This window comes from Sitophilus oryzae, unplaced genomic scaffold, assembly GCF_002938485.1.
Source record: "Sitophilus oryzae breed Bouriz unplaced genomic scaffold, Soryzae_2.0 scaffold_1297_pilon_pilon, whole genome shotgun sequence".
Taxonomy (NCBI): Eukaryota; Metazoa; Arthropoda; class Insecta; order Coleoptera; family Curculionidae; genus Sitophilus; species Sitophilus oryzae.
The window spans coordinates 5337846-5353510 of NW_022145945.1; the positions used below are offsets into that span (position 1 = coordinate 5337846).

A 15665-nucleotide genomic window follows, 5' to 3' on the forward strand; every position below is an offset into this window, starting at 1 on the left:
CGCAAACAGCTCGAGCGCTTCGAGCGCTTTTCCAGTGGACCACGACTGGCAAAGTATGAGAGCAGGGGTAATTTGATGGGAGTCTAGACCTTTTTTGATTCCAGATCGACTGTACTATTTTTGTATTATATCATTTTGTTCATGTAGCTACTTTGCTTTATTTTCTTCGTATTTTTTTAGGCGAAGCTTTTGTCAGAATAGTATATTGCTTTATTAGGAGTAAAAATGATACTTTTTGTGGCGAGGCTGTACGTTTGACGACGTGTCCGGCATTACAGGTGAGGTACAAAAGTCATTTATACTCCGAATAGAAAATGCTATTTTTTATATGAGATTTTATTTAATATATGAGATTTTTTCTAAACTATAGGTTGTTGAATTTGGCACTTTATGTCAATTTAATAATATATTTTCGCACTTTTATACCTAGCTGTTAAGCTGTTAAAATAACTTTTTTATATTGTCAATCACGTCGCAAAAATTAAGACTTTTGTGACGTTTGAAAAAAAATATGCCCTTCTACGTTTTATTGTCCATCAGATCTTTCCATATTATTAGTTCTTAATTTTATTATATAATAATTTTTTTTTTCGTTCAAAATAATTTTTCTGCTTAATCTTCTTTAATTTGTTTAGTGAGGTTTTTTTAGTAGAAATTTTAGTGTTTTTGTGTATAAAATATAATTTTCATATATGATTTTCATGATATACCTAGACTTTTTGTTTATATTAATCATTATTTTATTACTACTTGTAGTAATAATTAAATATTGCTGTTTTTAGAATAAAAAATTTATTTTTTTAAATACATATTTCTTTTAACAATGCCTTTACGAATCGTTCAAAAGAAAAATTAATCTCAAAAGGAAATCACAAGATATTAACCACAAGCTAATCTTCCACTGAATTAGATTTTTAATTCAACATTAGATTCTAGTCTAGATTAAAAAATGTTAAATGTTGAGATAATGTCTCATTTTTGGCATATGTAAAAAAAAGTAGTTGCAGAAAGATCATTTTATGTCTTGCCAAATTTTAAACATCCTGTAAACTTTTCAAGAATTATAATCTAATTTATAAAAAGGGCAAAAAGTATATAAAGTATAAAAGTTTGATTGAAACATTCAAAACATTTTGTTTGAAATTATTTTTTTTTGTCTGGAAACTTTTTTGATTTTTTCTTTGTTAAACATTAATTTTTGATAAGTTTTTTTTTATGTTAAGTGAGGTTTATAGATTTATCCGATAAAAATCATCCTTGATCGTCATGCACAAGGAAGAATCTGTATAAGTTTTATCTTTCTTTTCTGATTATACTAAAACGTGGTTATTTTTTTATAAAATATAAAGTAATGGAGCCTTGGAAGTAGCAAAGTTGTTATACCTTGTTATACTGGAGCAGTTCGTTTTACAATATAAAAAGGTAATGTAGCTAAGCAAGTGTCTAGGCTAATGCTCTCATTTTTGATATCAATTTGTGATGCATTTTTCGATTGTGTGTAGTATTTAGATCATTAAAAATTCAAATAAAACACAATTTTTAAGAAAAAATAACATATATTAGTACAAATAGTAAATATCTGATAAAAAGAAATATATACATTCAGAACAATACCAATCAAATCTGAACTGGCCTGAAATTTTATACATCAATATATACAGAAGTAAATTACGTTTGTTTTTATGCCGTTCGTACATTATTTTAATATATAATTCAATTCATACATCATAAACTAAAATATGATCATAGTTTATAGACCAACCAGTCATAGATATACAGTAGAAATATTAAAAAAAGACTAGAAAAGCAAGAAACGTTCAAAAGAGGTTGCTTCAAATTTTAACTTTGTTTTACACGATAGCCTTTCATCAAACAAAAAAAACTATATCACCAGAATACACCAAAACACTTTCCTTTTAACATGTTAGCATCATCAGAACCGAGAAGAAAAACTAAACTGTTCTAAGTATTTTAGTTAATATTCGTCTTCTAGTTTGCCCAAGGTATTTTTGATTACAATGTTACATGAAATTACATAAATACCCGACCTTTCTAGTAGAGATGTTTTATCTTTGAGATTACCTAATAGTTGTTATAATTTAATATTAGCGCTATAATGTTCAACACTAAGTCGCATTAAGAATATATCTGTGTGCAATGATATACAGGGTGGTCCGAACTGTATTCCGGAAACTTCGGCAGCATATTCTGCAGATAAAAATAAGTAAAAAAGTTCGTATGAATGTATATCCTAAAATGCTTAGTTTCGGAGATACAGGGTGTAGAAGATTCATTTTTATTTCGAATTTTTCCAAATAGTTTATGAAGTAACGTCAATATTGTGTCTGGGAGTTTTTTGACATGAGAAATTTGTTTTTGATGTCAATATGACTCCTATTTATAGGGGGCGCCACTTATATGTGTTTTAACTGTTTTGAAGATTAGTAACTTTTTGTCCGTAAGGTACCTGTCTAAAACTACTCACTAAAAAAATATGCATTTACGATGTTTTTTACGTAAAAAAGGTCTCTTGGTAAAAATCGCTACAAGTGATATTTCTCGAGATATTTGGAATCGAAATTATCAATACCTGTCTTCATTGACATAATTAAACATGTTGACTAAATAGCTATTAGACTGAAATCATAAATTCGAGATGTTTTTGTGCGAAAAGTTTAACAGAAACTGTTTTATCATCATTTCTTCCTAAAAAAAATTATGATTAATTAAAAAAAATTCACAAATTTATTATTTCAGTCAAATAACTATCTACTCAACGTGTACCTCTTATTTTTTGTCAATAATGACATGTATTGACAACTTCCATTCTAAATATCTTGAGAACGGTTGCTCGTAGTGATTTTTACCAAGATACATTTATTACGTAAAAAGTTACGAAAATGTATATTTTTTCACTCAGTAGTTTTATACAGGTACGGACAAAAAGTTATTACTCTTCAAAACAGTTAAAATACATGTAGGTGGCGCCCCCTACAATTAGCAGTCATATTGACATCAAAATCAAATTTCTCATGTCAAAAAACGCCCAGACACCGATTTTCATCCAAATATTGACGTTACTTCAGACACTATTTGGAAAAAGTCGAAATAAAAATGCAACTTCTACACCCTGTATCTTCAAAACTAATCATTTTAGGACATACATTTATACGAACTTTTTTACTTATTTTTATCTGCAGAATATGCTGCTGAAGTTTCCGGAATACAGTTCGGACCACCCTGTATAGATATCAAATTTCAGGCACAATTATTAGTATTTATATCAATATCTAATACATTTCAGACATTTTATAGCTTAAAAGGTTAAAAAAATATTAAATTTTACAACTATAATTTTTCACATTTTGTTGCCTCTTCTGACCTTTTTTAAAATACCTCTACAGCATTCCGTTTGATGTGGTAAAGTTTAAGTTAACAACAACAATATTATATAAGTCTCCAGAGATTAAGTTGTCTGGACCACTTGTATTTGTACTCTAAAGTATAATTGGTCTTGGGCACTGCGCTCGTTAAAGCTACGTCAACAATTTCCAGAGCTCTAGGGGATAGCACCAAAGGTTGAAACTCTGTCCCGTTATTGATGTCCACGGATGTCTCCTCTTGATTCGTATTCCTATAAAAGCAAAAAAAATGTTTTATGTATTTTATTTATGTCGATAAAGTAGATGGGAAAACATAACTATTGCATTTTAGTGCAAACAAATACGCGTATACATTTTATTTAAATCGAATTTTTAACTACTCCACTTATATATCTATATAAATATACAGTGTGGATTGACTCCCAAAGAGGGAAAACTGTTTTATTCGTGGGTTTATGAAAAAAAGTTATTCTTCATAAAAACTCCTGCTTGAGCTTAAACGACCAACAGGTATATTATTTTTACAAATGTATATACCGAGTGTTAAAAATTTTAAAAAATATGGAAAACGCTTAGAACAAATAAGTACTTGTATATGTAAAAATACGATGAAAAGTTATTAATAAAAGTTCTAGGGGTTGAAAAACTACACCACGTTACCAAATTTTATCTCAATACCTAAATTTATAGGGATTGGTAAAAGATTCCTCTCCATATAAAATACCATTTACTCTGAATTTTTTTTTTTGGAATAACACCTGCTACAACTTGCCTTTACAACCATCTATTATTTGTTTGCGCAACAATATTTTTTATTTTTCATTCGTTTTCTAAAAAAAATGTTTAATAATTAATCGTGTACGAGTTTTATTTTATAGCCTTCATTGGTTAATTTAAAAAGGGAAGTACATAATGAAATTGCGTAAAGGTAAACAAGAATTGAAAAGTTATTCAAAACAAATTAAGTAAATTTAGTGTAAATGGTATTTTATATGGAGAGGAATCTTTTACCAATCCCTGTACGTTTAGGTAGTGAGATAAAATGGTAACGTGGTGTAGTTTTTCAATCCCTAGAGCTTTTATTAATAACTTTTCATCGTATTTTTACATATACAAGTACTTTGTTCTTAGCGTTTTCCATGTTTTTTAAACTTTTTAACACTCGGTATATACATTTGTAAAAATAATATGCGTGTTGGTCGTTTAAGCTCAAGCAGGAGTTTTTATGAAGAATAACTTTTTTTCATAAACCCACGAATAAAAAAGTTTTTCCTCTTTGGGAGTCAATCCGTGGACACACTGTAGATATTTGAATGGAGCAGTTTAAAATTCGAGAAAAATAATTTGGATATAGATTTGTGGTGCCTGGAAACGTTCTATCCTACACTCATATGCAAAAAAAAAACGCAACGGAGAATTTTTTTATAAAATTTAAGGTGTTATATTTTTGTTATTCTTAGCCCTATTTTCATGATTTTTTAGCAAACTGTATATAATTATATCAACTTTAATTCGTAAACTAAGTTTTTTATAAACTTTAGTATTTGGCATATTATACAGGGTTAATCGAGGAATTGTTTTTTTACCTTAACTTTAAAACACCCTGTGCAATAATTTCGTAAAATATAATTTTACGGTCAGAACCATGTCTTCTGAGCATTTTGTTTTTTGGATCATGTCAATACATGCCTTAGTTAATTTTTGAGAGTGGATCGAACTTGCTACCAACAACTTGCAATCATTTCTTTTTGAAGTAATTTTTCAATATGACAAGGCCGCTTTGATGATTATTGTGAACTATATGGTACTATGAACTGACCATCTTGTTGGGAAATGCTTGGTAGGAGGATTAGAGGTCGCGAAGCGGTACCAGCTTCCTTAAATGAACTTTGTTAGGTTCTTAAAGAAGAATGAAAAAGCATGTCGCAATATGGTATATGCTGCCTCAATTATCAGCCAAGGGAAGCAATACAAAGTAGGGTATATTTTACAATTTTTTTTTTCGGTTTGTTTTTGTAGTCTTTAACGTTTTTTTTTAAATTTTAATATAGAATATCCAAAGCAGCGTAATACGACGTTACGACAGTAATTTGTAATCCATCTCGTCATATTAAAAAATTACATCAAAAAGTAATGATAATTGAAAAAATTGCAAATTGATCGTGATCAGTTCATTTCGCTCTTAAAAATTAACCAAAGCATGTACATGATCCAAAAAACAAAATGCTCCGGAGACATGGTTCTGACCGTAAAATTATATTTTAGGAAAATTTACACACGAAATTATTGCACAGGGTGTGTTAAAGTTAAGGTAAAAAATCAATCCCCAGATTAACCCTGTATAATATGCCAAATACTAAAGTTTATAAAAAACTTAGTTTACGAATTAAAGTTGACATAATAATATACGGTTTGCTAAAAAAATCATGAAAATAGGGCTAAAAATAATAAACATATAACACTTTAAATTTGACAAAAAATTTCTCCGTTGCGTTTTTTTTGCACCTGAGTGTATTTTAATCTTTCTAAAATTAATGTTAATTTTTGACAAGTTTTATGTCAATTTTTAGTGAATGACGTCTAGAGGTTGACCTCGCCAAAATTATCATCGATTGTCATTCCCTAGCCGTCTTTGAGGTCGTTTTTTTTTTCAATCATACGGTATTTTGTCAATTACTATCGAAAATTAAGTAGGATAAACATTTCCTAAAAAAAGACTACACAGATTTATAAAAAAATGCATCAGTGCTGAAAAATGTAAAATTGCCTTCTACTCTGTATAAAAATGATTTACTCACTTGGCCAATTTTGGTTGACAGAACAGTAACTCTGGTAATATTCCAACTGGATTGATGGTCACTACTTTGATGCCCAAGGGAGACAGTTCTTGTCTTAGAGCATAGCTGGCACCTTCAACTGCGTATCTAAAAAACAAAAATTGTAACAAAATTGAAAAAGTCATTGATGTCTTGAGATTTTGATATGAAACATGCCATCAGAAGTCCTAAGTAGGGGAATATTGCCTATACCGTACTGGCTCCTAGGTCGTACCTTTTCAATATCTGATTTATAATTGCATTGGCGAGAGACTTTATGGTAGTCTTAGTAAGCTTAATAATATATATCCATTTACATAATGATCGATAAAAAAACTAAATCAAATATGGTTTACCTGCTGGCAGCATAAGCAACTAGTCCTTCTCCCATATTATCCGTGGTTCCAATGGTCACGATTCTGCCATTTGAGTTTTTCAGTAGGTTCTGGAATGTTCTAGCCGTGCGCAGAACACCTACGATGTTGGTCTTGAGAATGGTATCCCAGTGACCTATATCTTGTTGAGCCAATGGTCCTCGATAGGTGAGACCGTTTGTACAAATAACAGCCCATACTCCTGAGAAAAAAAAATAGAGTTAAAAATAATTAATTTTTGAAAGTTTTATAATGAAATATATAGTATGATTTTTAAAGAACAGCTAAATAACCTAACCTAACACCTTATAAATTTTATTTCATTTTTTGACGAAGAGACGTTCGTTTTCATAACTTATTATTATATTGATTTCTGAGCCAAATTCACATTTATTTCAAATGAATATACTTTATTAATTAAAACAATTTAAAAGTATGTAATTAACTAATTTTTGGTTGGAAATAATACCACCATTATTTCGGACCAAAAATTAGTTAATTACATACTTTTAAAGGTATTAAATTGGTATACTCTTTTACAAAGATTTATATAGTTCTTTTGTATACCAATGGACTTGCAATATTTACCACCTGTACATTTTGTACATAGGTATATGTTGCTTTAAAAAATCTGAAATGTCAATATTCCACAGGTATAGTGATAAATGAGGTCTAAATTATAAGAAAATGCATTTTCTACGAAAACTTGAAGAGATACGTAAAAAATGGTATAATAAAATTTGATAGACAATTAAATTGTGCATATGATTCACGTAAAATATACAGGGTGTTAAATTTAAATTAAACAAGTTATTGCCGTTTAAACCTAGTAATTATTTAGTATAAATTTTTTGACACTCTCTATTAGATAAACAAGGGTATTAGGTAGTAAAATTTTTATTATTGCAACACAATATCTGATCAATAAATAATCTTCAGTAAATATTTAGTATTAAAAACTTTGATACCCTTCGAGAAATGAAGTCTTAAAATTTTTACTGCAATTTCATAAAATTGAAAATATTTCAAAAACGGTAAGGTTTAAATGTGATAAACCTAATAAAATTTACTTTTTTTTTCAATCGTATAATCCAAAAATAGAATAATATACAGGGTGTTCCATTAAAAAAAATACAACTATAATATTTTTTACTTATTTGGGACACTCTGTATCTTGTAAAAATATTTTTAAATTGTAGTTCTAATAGTCCTTCAGCGAACCCAAAAATACACTTAGTAAAAATCGAATCGTTTAGCTACAATACTCCGTGTTGTATGTGGTGAACAACCCTGTAGATTTAGGCCTCAATATTAGACTTGGAAAAGAAAACCAATACGCAGAAATTACAAGGCGTATACGATTAGCATGGATAGCATTCGGTAAACTGGAACATATTCTGAAAAACAACACGATCCCTATCAATCTGAAGCGAAAAGTATACAACACCTATATGAACGATGTATGCTAGGATAAAGACAGTTTTAGGACAGGCCTAGACAAACTAAAAGAAGTGTGGGACATCCACACAAACGTTGGCTGGACGACATTAGGGAAGTGGCAGGTAAACGGTGGTTAAATACAGCACAAAACAGGGAGACATGGAAAAGGACAGGAGAGACCTATATCTAGGAGTAGATGAATCCGGGTTGAGGAAGAGAAGAAAGAGAAGATATCCACAACTCACAGTTCACCCTCAAAAATTTTACGAATATTTCCGCACGGAGAAGGAAACTTTAAAGTATGTTTTCAACAAAATTCGTTGGTGGTGGTTAAAACTGGCTGAGGGTCGTACTATGGCCACGCGCATAAAGTTGTCCCTCTATTTTTCACCCCTAGTCTGTCGCGATAAAGCGAGAAGTGGGAAGCGGGTGCACAATGGACTTACTCAAAAGACGATGACGTCATATTTAATGAATTCCTTATCTACTTTTCTTGTATTTTCTAACAGCTCTCCAGATTCCTTTCACCCTTATAGTATTCTTTATAGTTAAAGAAATAACGAAGCTAACATTATTTTTGTTGTTCTTTTAGAGAGTGATATTTTCCAGAGGAATGATACCAAAGTGAATGTATTTCTTCTTTCCTTTTTTTAGAAATTCCAGAATTATTTTCATCCTTAAAGTAAAGCTAAATAAAACTTCTTCTTTTTCTTAAAGTACTGTAATGTTAAATTCATGTGGATATAGATTTTCTTTTACGCCTGGAAGTATAATATGTTTTAACGATATAAGTTAGAAAACGTGATTATGTCGTAAAGCGATTAGATAGTACGAACTAGGGCAACTTTGGAATCCAATTGGTGTAACAGTCTGGAAACCTGATAGTTAATTTTGTTCCTAATATCCTTCCAAATTGATATATTATTTTAAATAGAGTTAGTCAATAGAACGAACAGAAAGATAATATCGTTGATTGAAGAAATAAGAACATGCGCAACCTTATGGGCGATTTCGTGGCACAAAACCTGTCCGACATGTAGCTGGCGTTACCAGAACCATCAGCCTGTCCGAGAATTCCGAGATTTAGTTTAACTCTGCGCCGCTGCGCGCTGATTTTCGTTTACGGTGCAGCGGATAAAGAATACTGTACCGCAGTTCTGCTTTCAGTCGACAGAGTGGTTGCCGGAGACAGTGTTGCCAAAACTACTGATTAATCCGTAGATTTACGGATTTTGGGTACATTACGTTAATATCCATGTATGATATACTAAGGGCTGGCATAGGTTAGTCTTGGGTCGAGATTTCCGTATGTAAGAAGAGTACAATGCGTTTTATAATGTACCGAACAAAGAGAGAACGGTAAACACGTTGCCAAACGCATGAAATAAGTCGAGAAACTGTGCACATATTGCCAAGAGACGTGGAAGAGGATATAGCAGATTTGTAACAGTCGAGCGGCCGACCCAATCAGTACCTCTGTCAGTACTTAAAGTTCTAGGGAAAGATGTACATCATGCGTTCAGCTTCACGATTTAATTACGTCTCGTGATACTTTATTTGTTTATTTATTAACGAGTCTTGCATTTTTGATAATAATAAGTGGAATTGTGTTGGTGTTCGACAGTGGTCGCGCTATGAGAACCCTGAATTCAAAAATCGATATCTCCAAATCTATTAGAAATAAATTGATTGTAGTTTTTCAAAAACTTTCTCAATATTCCTGCTATATTTTCTTCGCAGACAATATCTGAAAATCTTTATAAATAAAAAAGTTACACGAATGCTGAAAATTGCTATACACTAAAAGTAAATGGATGGGTTGTAAAATTTTTGAATGGACAGAACAACCTTATCTAATTTTTCTTATTTAAAAATATTGTAAAAGATCCAATCTTCAAAATAAAAAAAAGTTTCAATATCTAAAGTCATTCTTAAGTTATGGCGTCTTGTGTTAAAAAGTTAAGTTTTTAAATTATCGCGATTACTGACGTTTTCTCGTTATAAAAAAATGTACACCCTAACGATATCCTTATAACTCCATTTCAGATGCTCAGAAACATATCTAATGATTTTATCTAGTTATCTTCTCGAAAAAAAAGTTTAAAAATAAGCGGTGTGCGATCGTGATTTTACTTTACTTGATAGGGAAAGGCGTACCGGCAACGCCGCAACAGCACACCGTCGCATTTCCCTCACTCCGACTTAATAAGATCCCTATGTGATTTACTTCCACACATGTAAATACCGACCCAATAACAGTTGCCGAGCACGGTACCTATATGATCTATCCATATGTGATATTTAGGAAGTGAAAGAAGAAACTTTAAGAGGGATTAGAAAAATGGCGATAGATACGGAATTGAATAAAAAGTGTTTTAAGCTGATCGATTGTATTATCTCCAGAAAATTATTTAAAAATTAGGTCCATAATATATAAGATAGAAGAACAAAATTTCTATGAGAAAAAAAGAATAAAAAGTTGAAACGCAATTATTAACTTTTATAAGTAGCTAAAACCCCTTTTAAGCTCATATTGCATTAAAAGTTTACCCCTTTATCGGAAACCTTTAATTTTATCAGGGTGTCATTTATAATATGCTATTAACACATGCCAAATATAAAAGAGCTCGGTAAAGTTAGCCATAAAGACCATAAATTAATTAATAATAAATTAACTTAGTCACGGTTCTTGAATAATCCATACAAATTTGGAAAATATTCTCATTAAAATTCGATAAAATTTTCATAAACCAAAACTTATATGAAAAATATTTATTCTGTTTAGTGCTCAATATGACCTTACTTTTTAAGAACATAACGAATTATTGTATTCTCTCCAAAAAAGTCCTATGGGTATTTCGCCACTGTAAGAAAATTTACAAAATAAAATAGTTATATTTTGTAAACACTGCTGCGTTAATACAACGAAGACTAATTAGTCTCTTTTAGTAAATTTGTTTATTAGGACGCCACTCCTGACAATTGTCAGCAGTGGCTTATTCCTAATAAACAAATTTACATAACGGACAAAAAAATACAGATACGTCTACAATAACCGTTGGCGTTCTGTTAAAGTGACATTATATCAAGTTAAACTTCAAAATTAACAATTACTACCTGATAACAATTACTTCATAAGGTAAAACCAAAAAGCTTCGAACTTTCTCTATGATTATTTTTATATGTATGTTATGTTTATTTATGTTATGTTCTTTAAAATCAAAGAAGCGATTGCCATACATTACTAACATCTACAGATACATGAGCAATACGTTTATTATTATTAGATTGTATTAAAAAAGCCTCTTTTTGATTTTTCTTTTAGAGCAGCCTATCGCTTCTTTCATTATAATTATTGCATTGTTAAAATCTACTTTGAGCCCTGTGTCCCATGAATGCTGACAAATCTGAGATTTGTGAAAGTCGCTTTTTCCTAAATGTTTTCGTTATATAAATATACATACGTAGTTTAATTTATTTTTATTTATTTACTTTGTTAAAAATACTTTTTTCATAATAGTGTCTCAGTTTTTTATTAGCCAGACGCTTTGTAGAAAACAGGACCATTTTAAAAGTCAAATTAGCACGAGATTGGGTGAACAACATGCGCAGTTTTTTATTACGGAAATGAGGAAGCCTTCTTATAATGTTAGGAAAAAAATCGTTTTAGGGAAAAAATATTTTCCTTCTTGAGGCGACCAATTTGACACAAGATAAATATAATTTTCAGCCATCTGGGTTAAATGCCTTGGAAATATTAATATATTTTTTTCTCTATAGAATGTATAATTATTATATTTGTATCATTTAATTGAGTTGTTACTTTATTAATAAATTCTTACTTTGTTTAGATAGACTAATATTATTTGTACAAATATTTTGTAATTATTTTTTTAGATAGTTTTTGTATGGCGGTTGAACAGATTTTTTTTGGTTAATTTTAATCATCATTAATTAATTTTGTATTTTACTATAAAAATAAACATAAAATTGAAAAAACAGTCTTTTTTCGAAAATCTCGAAAACTGTTTGAGTTAGAGCTAAAAATTTAGGTGAATTCTTTTGATTCGACACTAAATCGATCCCTTGAGTGCGAGTCAAAAAAGCCGCGGGTCAGATTTCCCATATTAATCCAGCTCAGCGGCGGATAGAGCGGGAGGCCCATGGGGTTCCGCCCCCCCCCCCAAAATCTGTAAATTAGGTAAAACATTAGGCTTTTGGGTTAAAAATGGCGCCCTAAAAAGCAAATTCTGTATTACTTTTGATTTAGGCCCCTCCTAATATAAATTCCTGTATACGCCCCTGATCCAGCTATACCCTTTATACCGGTGTGTTATTTATATGTTACTAAAAAACGCAAAATAAAAAAGAACGCTCAAGTTATGTTTGAATCAATTATTAATAAATTAAATTCATCACCCACGTCAACCCTTGGAAAATACTCCAAATAGTATTCAATAAAATTTTCGTAAATTGAAGTTTATATGAAAAATATATATTTATTCTGTATATGACAACGACACAACTTTTGAAAATTTAAACTATAGGTAATCCCGTATTTTGAATCCACCTACGTAGTTTAATTTATTTTTATCTAGGATTTTTATTTATTTACTTTTAATTAATATTTTACTTCATAACACAATGTCTCAATTTTTAATTAAACAGACGTTTATAAAAAACAGGAAGCATTTAAAAAGTCAAATTAGCAGGAGTTTGGGTGAACAATACGCACAATTTTAATAAAATATGAAAGCTGGAATAACAGGAAAAAAGTCCGTTTTGAGAAAAATATTCTCTCTTGGAGCAACAAATTTCAAACAAGATAAATACAAATTTCAGCCATCTAGGTTAAATTCCTTAAGAGAATAATTAATTTTTTTATACAAAATGTATAATTATATTTAAATATGATTTGAATTGAGTTGTAATTTTGTTATTTTATTTATTAAGTAGGTATCATTTTTTCTGCTTTTAATTTTGTTTAGACTGGCTAATATTGTTTTTGCGAGCGTTTTGTAATTAATTATTTATTTTTTACCGGTCTTTGGACCTTAAGCTTCATTCAGAACCTCGCAATTAGTGGAATAAATTAGTGGTCTCAATTACCGCAGAAGTATTTTTTTTTAATTTCAATGTAAGTATTCCAGAACATCAAATTTTGTGGTAGACATTTTCAATTAGTCAAACTTTTAACTTTTCCACTAAATATACTTCAAAATTTGCGAGAAATGTCATTTTGGCCTTTGATTATCTTCTGTCAAGAGAAATTGTGGTTAGAAATCAAAAGTTGATTGTTTTATAAGCTAAATATTAAGCTTTCTCTATGGATACAACTAAGTAACGCAAGCTGTTGCTAGGATATTCCAGTGGCGGCTCGTGGGTAAAAAATTAGGTGAAGAGTTAATTTTTTTTAAACTGCGCCGCAGGTGAAAATTTTTTTGGCGCATTCACCATTTTGTCAACATTTTTTAAAATATTTGAAAAATTTAATTTTTGCTGCATTCACCGTTTTGTCAACATTTTTTTTTTGTTATTATTTATACACTAATACCTATAATATTTTCGTTTTAGTTTGGGCTAAAACGCATTAAGTAAAAAGAGATACAACCAGTTTTCGATAAACACATTATTTTGCATTCCAGTGAAAATATAATTAAATTTAAATTAAATATAATAAACATCATATACAGTGTCCACCATAAAGTTGGATCCATATGGACGTTTTTTTTATATTAGAGTTTTAAAAAAGCTTTTTGTGGCAATCACTTCTGCTTTGAAAACAACTTAAAATGCACCAAGCCAAAGTTGACAGCTAACATCTGGGAGCTGTCAAATACAAAATATTTAAAAGAAATTTTTAAAAATTAGTTAAATTATTATTTTACAAAAAGTGACTAACAAAATTATGTTTCAACTTTGACTTGGTGCATTTTAAGTTGTTTTTAAAGCAGAATTGATAGCCACAAAAGGTTTTTTTAAACTCTGATACCAAAAAAAAACGTCCATATGGATCCAACTTTATGGCGAACACTGTAATTATTGAATGGCTTCCCCGAAAAACGTTGTAACCGACATATTTTTTCAAAATAGAGATTTCAGTGAAATAAGGTTGTAATTTTTATAAGTAGGTATAGCGTTTTTACCTCGGTTTTTTCACTGAAATTTCGATATTGAAAAAATTGTTGGTTACAACCGAGGAGCCATTCAATTATACATTAATTATTATTACATTAATGTTTACCAAGCAATATTAACCAAAATAAATTTGACTTATTTATATTACTAACCTAACCTAACCTAACACGTCAAATATAAATGATCTCGATAAAGTTATGTATAAATTAATTAATAATAAATTAAGGTTAGTCAAGGTTCTTGTTAAAGCCATACGTTTGGAAAATATTCTCATTAAAATTCAATTTACTAGGTATAGGAAAAATATTTATTCCGTTTGGTGCTCTATGACCTTACTTCTTAAAAATACAGGGTGTCCCAGAAATAAGGGCAAATATTTTAACTGATAGTGTAGCTCAACCCCAGAAACACGCCTATGAGGTTTCTTTCGCGGAAAAAAAATTAAAAGTTCGAAATTTTTTGAATTTTTTATTGGAATTTTTTTTAGTTTTTAGTTAAAAACATAATTTCTTGATAATATGAAAATAGGTATTAGATTAAATTTACAAGAAAGAAAATCCACAAAAGATCCAGTGGTTCTCAAAATTTTAGCAAAAAAATCATTTTTTTTGGAAATTTTCAAAGTAAAATAACTCCGTTATTTTGGACTTATTTGAAAAACGATAAAGAGAAAATATATTTCTTTTATCGAGATCTAGCACCCCTTAAAATATTTGCACTTATTTCTGGGACAACCTGTATAAGCACAAGCACATACGTACTTCTGTTATTTTAATACACTTACGTAGTTTAATTTATTTTTATTTATTTCTTTTTAATTAATATTTTATTTCATATCACAGTTTTTTATTAAACACATGTTTTATGAAAAAAAAAACAGGAGCATTTTAAAAGTCAAATTAGCAGGAGATTGGGTGAACAACACGTACAGTTTTTTTTAATAAAATATGAAAGCAATATAAGAGTTGAGAAAAAGTCCATTTTAGGGGAAAATTCTCTCTTGAGCCCAACCAATTTCAAACAAAATAAATATAATTTTCAGCCATCTAGGATTATTTTTTTTTACAGAATGTATAATGATATATAAATATACGATTTTAATTGAGTTGTTATTTTATTAGAAAATATGATTTTTTGTGCTTCTTACTTTGTTCAGACAGGCTTATTATATGTGTACGAAGATATGTAAAAACGAAATCAGAAAATTGGTCTTTTCAAAAACAAATATTGTAAAAACAAACGACATATAGGTACATTAAAGTAACAAGGAATTCATCCTGGGGAGGTTAGTTTTTGCCTAGGAGGGTCCTAAAGTCCTAAGGCTTTTGAAGAAAACTTTCGTCAACTGGACTGGACGAATAAAGGATATAGGAAATAGATGAAGAATATCTTAACCATCTATGATTCGCTAATGAGATATGCGCGATTGAAAACTATAGTTGGCCAAGACTTCAAAAAAAGCGCCATTTTTTAAGCTTTTCGGCGATATAAGCTATAATATGTTTTTTTTTCGA

The 15665-nt window shown here is 29.8% G+C and overlaps 1 protein-coding gene across 1 annotated transcript in view; it reads right to left on the reverse strand.

The window, feature by feature from the left end:
* Nucleotides 1-3222: 3222 nt before the first annotated feature.
* LOC115874643 (D-beta-hydroxybutyrate dehydrogenase, mitochondrial) overlaps nucleotides 3223-15665 on the reverse strand; it is a 65321-nt gene continuing 52878 nt past the window's right edge. The window contains exons 4-6 of the mRNA XM_030889850.1: nucleotides 6556-6775; nucleotides 6182-6307; nucleotides 3223-3634 (exon numbers count right to left, since the gene is read on the reverse strand). Of these exons, the coding sequence (XP_030745710.1) occupies nucleotides 3448-3634; nucleotides 6182-6307; nucleotides 6556-6775 (533 nt within the window). The 3' untranslated portion in view covers nucleotides 3223-3447. The remainder of the gene's footprint in view (nucleotides 3635-6181; nucleotides 6308-6555; nucleotides 6776-15665) is intronic.